Source organism: Cupressus sempervirens, chromosome 3, assembly GCF_028749045.1.
Source record: "Cupressus sempervirens isolate cs-2001-9-10 chromosome 3, ASM2874904v1, whole genome shotgun sequence".
Lineage (NCBI taxonomy): Eukaryota > Viridiplantae > Streptophyta > Pinopsida > Cupressales > Cupressaceae > Cupressus > Cupressus sempervirens.
The window spans coordinates 33,012,935-33,021,995 of record NC_143120.1 but is presented as its reverse complement, the minus strand read 5'-3'; the positions used below and the strand labels follow the sequence as shown (position 1 = coordinate 33,021,995).

General features: G+C 34.6%; 1 protein-coding gene and 1 long non-coding RNA gene across 2 annotated transcripts; one reads left to right on the top strand and one right to left on the bottom strand.

Moving 5' to 3' along the window:
- The first annotated feature begins 384 nt into the window (after window positions 1-384).
- LOC149564634 (microtubule-destabilizing protein 60-like) lies at window positions 385-1,922 on the top strand. Its single transcript, XM_089818180.1, has 4 exons — window positions 385-554; window positions 724-843; window positions 942-1,040; window positions 1,300-1,922. The coding sequence occupies exons 1-4, from the start codon at window positions 435-437 to the stop codon at window positions 1,408-1,410; spliced, it is 450 nt and encodes a 149-aa protein (XP_089674306.1). The 5' UTR covers window positions 385-434; the 3' UTR covers window positions 1,411-1,922.
- A 20-nt stretch (window positions 1,923-1,942) lies between these two features.
- Window positions 1,943-5,365, bottom strand: LOC149564633 (uncharacterized). The gene is made up of 3 exons (XR_016361874.1): window positions 5,156-5,365; window positions 2,790-3,127; window positions 1,943-2,328 (listed from the first exon to the last, which is right to left on the bottom strand). It is a non-coding gene; the product is annotated as an uncharacterized LOC149564633 (long non-coding RNA).
- Between the last annotated feature and the right edge of the window lie 3,696 nt (window positions 5,366-9,061).

Below are 9,061 nucleotides of genomic sequence, written 5' to 3'. Positions count from 1 at the left end.
ATATACACTGTATTATATTTGAAACTGATATTTCATATTTACGCATTTTTAGGTTAAACCAATAGATGATACTCAGCATAGTTTTGGGCTAGAGCATGTACACATGTGCACATCACTTGACAGCAATAGACAAGTAATGTATTTATCATTCAGAAGTTAAAACAATATGCTTCGAAAATCCGGTTGAATAAATTATATTTAACATTAACATACACTGAGAAGTATTGAGAACACATCTTACATTCGATAAAATATCTTTGGAACCAATATTTCATATTTTCTTGCATTTGTAGGTTAAACCAGCCGATGATGCTCAAGATAATCCAAGGATAGAGCGGGTACACACACACGCTTCAGTTGACAGCAACAGACATGTTAGATACTTATCATTTAAAAGTTCAAACATATCTAATATTAACATATGCTAGGAACACATGGTTTATTTTCAGAGCTTGGATTCAACAGGCCAGGGGTCTTTGGATAGAAGCAGAGTTCAACAATGGAAAAAGCAACCCAAGGTCACTTGTGCACAACCTTTCAAGCTTCGAACAGAGGTAAACTACATGAAAACACGTTTTAATATGTTACCAATATGTTTCTATCATTTTTATTGATTTAATAAATTCATTTCTTCTGAATACTATGTGGATTCAACAGTTTTTATCCTCTTTTTTAACTTTCCATAAAATACACAAGGTCTGAGAAGAATTTTAAAAATTGCAGCAAAGAGGCCAAAAGAAAGAGAAGGAATTTTTGAGGAAGGTACAGGTGATGTTCTCTGAGGAACAAAAAAATCGAATTCCAATGGCACAAGGCTTGCCATGGACAACAGATCAACCACAGGTTACATTTGATTTTTTTTTTTAAAATTTACTTAGCATATGAGCATTTCTCTTTTAGAAATGATTTTGATTCTTTGGTACTTGTTTCTCAAATAACAGCATTTGGTGAAGCCCGCAGTGAAAGAATGCACCAAGCCACTAAATGTAAAGCTTTACACTGAAAAAAGGGCAGTTGATCGTGCTGAATTTGATCAAACAGTAAGTCTTCTAAATATCATCTTATATGTATGCTCTTGTGTGAGTTCTTAGCCGATTCTGGATAGATTTTCATGTATATTTTTAACAAATTCAAATTCGTAGTTCTTAGCCAGTTCTGAACAGTATTTTTTGTATTTTTAAACAAATTTATATTAGCACAAACTCCCACATGAAATCACATTCTGTTAATTCACACGAGTGTAAGCAGGCGCTTTTTTCTTATCACCCATAATTATATTTTCTGGTCTGCTTGAAATAGATAGCAGTAAAGATAAATGCATTGGAGCAGAAAAGGCTGGAAGAGAAAAGACGGCAGGAGGTCTGTTTTTGTTATATTATCTGTTTATCACATATATATGATATTGACTAAGCAGAAAAGTAGGTCATTGTCCTGATCAGATAAATTCTCTTGATAGTTAGCTGAAGAAGAAGAGATTAAGAGGCTACGAAAAAGGATGATTCCACGAGCTCAACTCATGCCCTTTTTTTATGGCCCTTTTATTCACCAAAGGTACGACTCATCAAATTTCTGTCTTGTTGAATTGAAATTCACATGTAATTATGATTTTTTAATTAGAAAGACTTTCTGAAGATTATCCTAACATGTGATACAGATGGTCTAAAAGTCCAAGCCTACCAAAGGAGTTTAAACCTCATGTCCTTCGCCACAAAAGGGCTAAATGCATACCATGCAACTGAAAAAGAACAAACTAACGGAGTCCTCTTTTTGAAAAAAAAATTTAGTTTCTGCAACCTTTTCAAAGAAGGTTTTGTGAAATATGAAAAATACTATCCATCTATATATATAACATGAGGTATTCTAACTTTTTTCTAGAGATCTATGAAAATAGCTTGTCTATTAAAACAACAAAATGGTGAAAAAAATTTGCACAAATATTAAATAGTGGGAAAAAAATCTTCTATAGAAAAACAAAATTCAAGTATTTGCTAGTAAAGGGTGCACAGCGAACTTACAAAGAGTTGGAGCAGCTTTAACTATTCATAGTGCGAATTCCCTGGGTAACATTCTGAATTTATGAATATATGTGAAACAAGTAGCACAGTTTGCCTCTGACATTTTCCTTAATGAGATTGCATTTTAAGTATTGTACAAGATTAAGTATTTAATTATTGAGCAATTTGACAGCTCTGAAAATGGAAAATTGTTCTTCCTCAAGAACTAAGCAATTTGTCAAGTCAATTTTCCACAGCTTTGGCATTGCTCCAACTATGCACTTGAGCTTTAATAATATTTAAATTTACATGAAGACGGCTGCAGAGTGGGTACCTGGAAACATATGTGTACAGTTCAGAGAAACAAAAAATGAAGGTTTGTCTAAAATGTTTAAACAATTAAATGGATAACCCTTTTCTTGGAAGGACATAATCCTCACTCTCCAACTCCAATTATTACAAAAATCTCCCCTACCATTTCCAAGATCAATGAGAGATTTCTTAGACATTGGAGAGAAGCTTTTTTTATGCAATCGATTAGTGTTCCTTCCATTTAATGTAAGGATAAATATAGCTAATGCATAAATCACTTATGAATTATGATGAAAGAAGCATATTAGACTAGGTCATGTGGAGCTCCTCTAACTAATGGTGCCTTTAACAGGAGAAGAGTCTGGTTTATATTCCAAATCTGAACAATACCATCAAAAGAATTTATGGGTGGGATATGCTTAAAATATATTATTAGAAAGCAACAAATAATTGCACAGCCATTAGAGGACATTGTGATTATACCTTGCATATATTACCAGGCTAAAACTGGCACTTGGCAGCGATGAGGTACAACAGTATCTATATGCTCCTCAACCATCAACTTTTTCTGGATATGTTTGAATCCCAGTAAAACACTTTTTCTGGAACTTTTTCAAGAACGCTTCTGATGAGTAAAAATGATGGGATCACTCACAAATTTCTAGGTCTGGTTTGCCTGCCTGGGGCCTTGGTATTCGTCCAGTTCAAACCAGATCAGGATTCAGGTTTGGTTCGCTTGTGGCTTTTTGCCAAGGTTTGTAGCTAGGCATGCTGGTTCACCCGGCTTGAATCAGGGCAGACCCAGGCGGACCAAGTGTGAACTAGGTACATTTTCAATAAGAAACATTCTATGATTTAGTGCGGGAAACAATTATTACAGAATTTGAAAAAGATTTTTAACATTACAAAACAGAACTTTCTGAAGTTCGAAAATTTATAACTTCAAATTAAACTAGCTCTCAAGATTTCTTCCTGTGAATGTTTTATATCCAATTGCTCACAATGACCCATGTCCGATTAGCTGCAAGCTCTCTGTAGTGAAAAAATTTTAAAAATAGATTTTTAGCATTAAACAATATCTTCATTAGGTGAAGGGAGTTGCAAGCTAATTTTTAACATTTTTTAAGTAGGATCTTAATTGCAAGCAAACAAGCCCACTATACAATGCTGAAGTAATAAGAATTTGAGGAATTGGAAAGTGAGAATGTCATTGAGGCAGCTGATGCCATTGGCATTGACATTGTTTATGAATCAACTAATGCCATTGATAAATAAGAAGACGACGATAATTCATTAGATGATTGAAACTACACAATAATTTGAATGAAGCGGTATATTTTTTTTTTATGATGAATAGAATAGTAAAACTATTAGATTCAACGTTTCTCATCACTATCCAAAAGTTTACTTTCCACTTTCCATCAAATTAATCTAAGCCTGATCTCACAGCCACCAAATATGATTTTTTCAAACTCTATTGCAAATGGGTCAAAAATGTACATGGGAATAAATACAATGCATAACTTGAGGCGTATGAGTTATAATTCAAAACAAGGATGAAAGAAAATAGTATTGTCTACGTAAGATGTGATAGGTCCTAGACGCCAATTTGTTTGAAGGATGTTAAGAAGCATCATCATTATTCTGGCATTCGTCTTTCAGTCCCTAGCCTCTTCAAGTCCCAGACGATGTGCGTGTTTTCCAAGATTGAGGATTTAAAAAATCCTGATAAGTTTTATTGTATGCTGAAATTATTAACTTATTCCTAATAGTGTTATGTGCTCAGCCAAAGCAATAATTAAGATGTTACCCTGTGCCTTAATGGACCTGAAAAACTCAAGAACTGCGTGTAGAAGGAAGAGAAGTCAATAAAACAGAACAATAAATGACAATCTTAAACACATTCATTAATCATCTAAATATGATAGATTTTAATACAATAATTAGAGAACACTGAATGCTGTGACTAATTTTCTACACACACTAACTTCAAGACTCTGAGAGAACAGGGTATTAAGGTCATTTATGATCTCTACAGATGAAGCCCGGGTCTCTATCTCCGTCTATAGACTAAAGTCTGCCAGTGCAAATGCCCCAAAGGATTCTCTAGTTTTCAACTTTATAAATCTTCGTGTAGAGACAACAATCTTTTAACTTTTTGGATCTCCAATGCTATTCTAAAAATGTATCCTCTATCTCTTTCCTGTATCAGTTTCCAGTTTACACTTCCTAGGTTCGTGCTAAGTTGTTTTTTATATTTGAAGTGAATCTGAAATCTCTGTTTTTTTTTTGGCTGTGCCAGATACGTCTGAATCTGATTTCTCTCTTGCATATCCATAATTTATTTCAGATTGTTTGATTAAGATTAGAACATTGAAAGAAAGAACAATCCTAGATTTTATGGTATAACAAACTAAACATCTACATCAACGCCCAGGGTTTCCGAATTCGTTTTTTCAAATACAGTGTCTAACTGTTAGTGAATTGGACAATTAACCTCACGGATAAGTCACGTAATAAAATTTCCACTGAAGCCTGTTGCAGTTTCTTCAAGAAGTATTGATGGTACAAAAGCTTCAATCCCCATGACAAGCCCTATTTCTGATTCCTGCTGTATAGTTTATGCCATCGCCAGTAACAGTAAGAAATCCATTGAGCATAAAATCAAAACCCATTAGTTATAACGAAAATTATGAATAAACCCATATCATTATTTTTTCATTGAGACTACTTACCACAAAAAAATCCGATTTAACTTAATTGCAGGCGCGTGACTTATCGAAAATATTTCCGAGTAAATCCTTAAATCCCCGATTGCAAAAACTCAAATAATACATAAACGAAAATACCTGTTGTGCAGCTTGTTCAGCAGCCCTGGCATATTTCGACTGGTTTAGTTTGCTACTTGAAGAGATGCGAGTGACTGTGAAGGGTGGATGCGAAAACAAGCCGAAAGACAAGTATTAGCTCTATGCGACTGTGAAGTGCCAATGCAAAAGAAACCAAATGGAAGCATACATTTTGAAGAGCTTTTGAAGAAGTTTAAAATTTTGAAAATGGTAAATGCTATTATTGTACATTATATATATAATTTAGATAGTTTTGTAATGTCGAGTTTTGAGCTCATCTAATCTTAATTAATTATCTATTATACACTTTTTTCCAAAAAATTCACGAGTAATAATTATTGGTTTAAATACAAACGAATGCATCTCTTGTCACATTGTTGTTATAATAGTTGTATTCTATAATATTATTTTGATTTATTTACAATAGAGAACATAAGAATTTCACTATTTTTATCTAATCTATAATTAAATTCATTTAATGAGTAGTTTTTTTTTATTGGTAATAGGTCAAAGTCTGTAGAATTTTATTAATAATAACAATTTAATATTACACCTGCATTCGATATGGGCATTGGTAAGAAAGAATATGGTGGAAATAAAACCTCTGAACTTGCCTAGATCCCTTGAGGCATCAAAAAAAATTAGTTGTCCTAGATCCAATTTTGATCAAATGAGTATCCATTTCTAGCATAGCTTTGTATGCTTCAACGTGAAAGACAAAAAGTTCCAAATGAGCATCCAAAATGCTTCCTCACTTCATTACGATTCAGCAAACTTCTTACCATCCTTTCAATTAAGATTGTTGTTAGTATAACAATAAGAATGGTAAAATATTATAAGAACTATATGCAAGAATATAAGTTAAATCACATATTAGTCTAATATATCTATTTATAAGAGTGATTAAAGTGTATCCATCCCCAAGTACACCATTAAATTTGTTATTAATAAAACAAATACCTTTCAAAGTCCCTCAACCATCTCAATTAGTAAATCCATATACCAAAGAAACCATAAGGAGTCATTACAAGCAATAATACAACTAAGTCAATTTTGTAAACTAGTTCCAGTATTGTCTCGGTCGTGCTACTTTGGATTGCTAGAGATAATAAATCAACCTCTTATTTATTGGTTTCAATTCAATCCACTAGGCAACATTACATTTATCGATGTTTCCAAAACTCACAAATACAATAGAAAACTAAAGCATCCATCCATAGTTAACATTCATTTTGTAAGAAAATGCAATCCACTTCCATAGATTAAAAAGGAGGTTGGGAGATTTTATCAAAGGAATTAACCTATCATAATATTGCCCAAAATGGTTAATATACCAATGTGTTATGCCCTGCATACATGTCCCTACTTATTGCGAATGAAAATTTGGGTCCCTTCTTTTCACTTTTTGCCTTGCCTTGCTTAAGGTAGGCCTTTTTGTTTTGTTCCTGATTTTTGGTGTCTAGGTCCTCGAATCCGTGTTCTAGATGTCAGGCCATTTTCATGTGGAAGAAGGAAGTGAGGATTAATGTCCTCATGGTAGGGATCCTTGGTCTTCAAGAAAGCAACTTTTGAATCGGGTAGGAACTTATTCCTACATGTCTTCGACGACAGGAAAAGGTTTATGTGGTCCTGAGGTTGGACGCATGGCAAAGTTCATTAATGAAGGACATGTACAATTAGTGCACCTTTTAATTATCATGATTACTAGGTTATTTAAGATGCCTAAAGGGATTAATTGTCACTTTGTTCAATAATCACAATTGTGCTCTGTAAGTAAAAGTTTCATTTGGGTCGTCACCTTACCTGCGAGAAGTCATTTTGTAGGCCTGCAAGTGTTTTTTCCTGGCTAGGATGGTTTTGTATGTGTTTGAACTGGGACAGGTCTCAACATTGCAATATCTTTGTGTCTTAGTATTCCAAGTTGGTGTTCCTCCCTTGATCTTTTTCTTTTGCATTTCTAGGTGTGTACCTTTCCTGGTTTTTGCATTGTTGGTTCTTCTATTTTCCTTTCTTTTGGGTCATTTGTTCTCTATCACTTTTGGCATGGTTTTGGTAGTCGCTCAGCTCTTCTTTTGATGGTTGGGTTTTGTGTTTCCATTTATGTTACCTTCGTTCATTCATTGTACGGTGAAGCTGCTTCGGCTCCACCCTCTTTGTTTGTAGAGCAGGATAACATTCTTTCAACAAAATGAGCTTGGTAGTCTAAGTTTTGGGCTACTATAGGGTTCTTCAAAATTCATAGTGCAAGGTGCATTCCACCATGGAGAAGGTGGGTCTAGTTATGTCATTTTCCTTTTGGGTTTTGTTTGGTTTGATATCACCATCTAGGTGCCCTCACCCATCGAAGTTCATTTTGTTTGGCTTGGCTAAGGAGTTTTATAGGGTGTCTGGTTGGTGGTTTTGGCTCTAAAAGATAAATAATATGGGTTTGTTGTCACTATTACATGCACGTGTGCAACTTCAATCCTAGAAGGGTAAGTGGAGGCTTTTTGGCATTACAATGGAGATTCCATTGTGTTTTAGGTAGTTGCTAATGTTGGTTTTTCACCCTTAATTGCTACCTGGATGCCACATTGCTCCTTGGGTTGAGTGTTTGGCATCCTTTAGAAAAAGTTGGCTGGTATTTTAAATTTAAATGGTTGTCACATCAGAGGTACTTAGCATTTATTGATCCCATGTGTCATGTAATGTTGAATAAGTGGTCTTGTCAATTACGAAAGGACAACTCAACATCATGAGCTACGTGGCTAAATATGTTGTCCTAGTGAAGCATTTTTTATTTCTGGTAGAGAGAAATTGACTAATATTGTGTTAAGTATGAAATTATCTATTTTGCACTCACAAGACTTAAAATTGTAGGTTCACAGGATCTGAGGTTTCCATCTCCTATCATTGGTGAGAGGTAGTTTTCATGCTTCTAAGGTATGGCTTCTAGATACTATTCTTTTGTTTTTTTATTAGAATTTAATTTACTTATAAGGCTTTTCGATTTCATGTTCCTTCCCCGCATGACATATATGTCTTTCAAAAGGATGGAAAGATGTGAGGTCCCAAAAACCCTAAAATCTTAAGTCTAATAAAAGGAGTTAAAGTGTTTTTTGAAAGAAATCGTGATATTAATGTATGTTTGGTCTCTGCAGCTACTAATGGGTACTGACTTTGGAGGACCAACAGAATTCTTTAGATATCGTGGTGGGACAAGGACCAGTGTAAATTCTAGCAGACATATATTTCCTAGTAAAATGGGCATCTCCAAGAAAATATGGGAAGATGATTCCCTAAGGGTTTTAGGCCAGCCAATTCCTGAGATGCAAACCATAAGAGGATCAACTACCAACATAGGAGATGAGGCTTCCCAAGAAGGGAAGTTCTAGAAGCAACAACTTAATAAACAAAAGGATGCTTACACGATCAACACTCCCTGAGAGCAGGGCTAAAATGTTTATCTTCTAGGTTCGATGAGGCTTCCCTTTCCATGTCCAACTCTTCAAGTGTTGTGACATGGGAGGGTGCATAACGATGACCCCTTACATGAAATATTTTTAACATGGAGGGATCCTTTTAGTTTGATTAAATACCTTCTCAAAAAGAGCTTCACTTGCTTTCAAAAGCACAACAACTATACAAAGTATAGATCCGGGGTCGAGATTCCCTCTTCCTTGTGACTTGGTTGGGTGAGCTTGCATTATGTGGTTGTCGACATTCTTTGGAACTCAAGTCCTTCTAATGTACAGGTGGGTACATTGGGATTACTCCTAAATCTAGCCTTTTGCGATTGTTTTTGGCCCAAAAACTTATTAATGATGCATCAGACAATTAATAATGGCATATCAAGAACTCCTTTTTATCAACTATGTGTTTCCATGTGTACCCGATGCATTTAAGACTATTAGGAAAGTGCTCTTA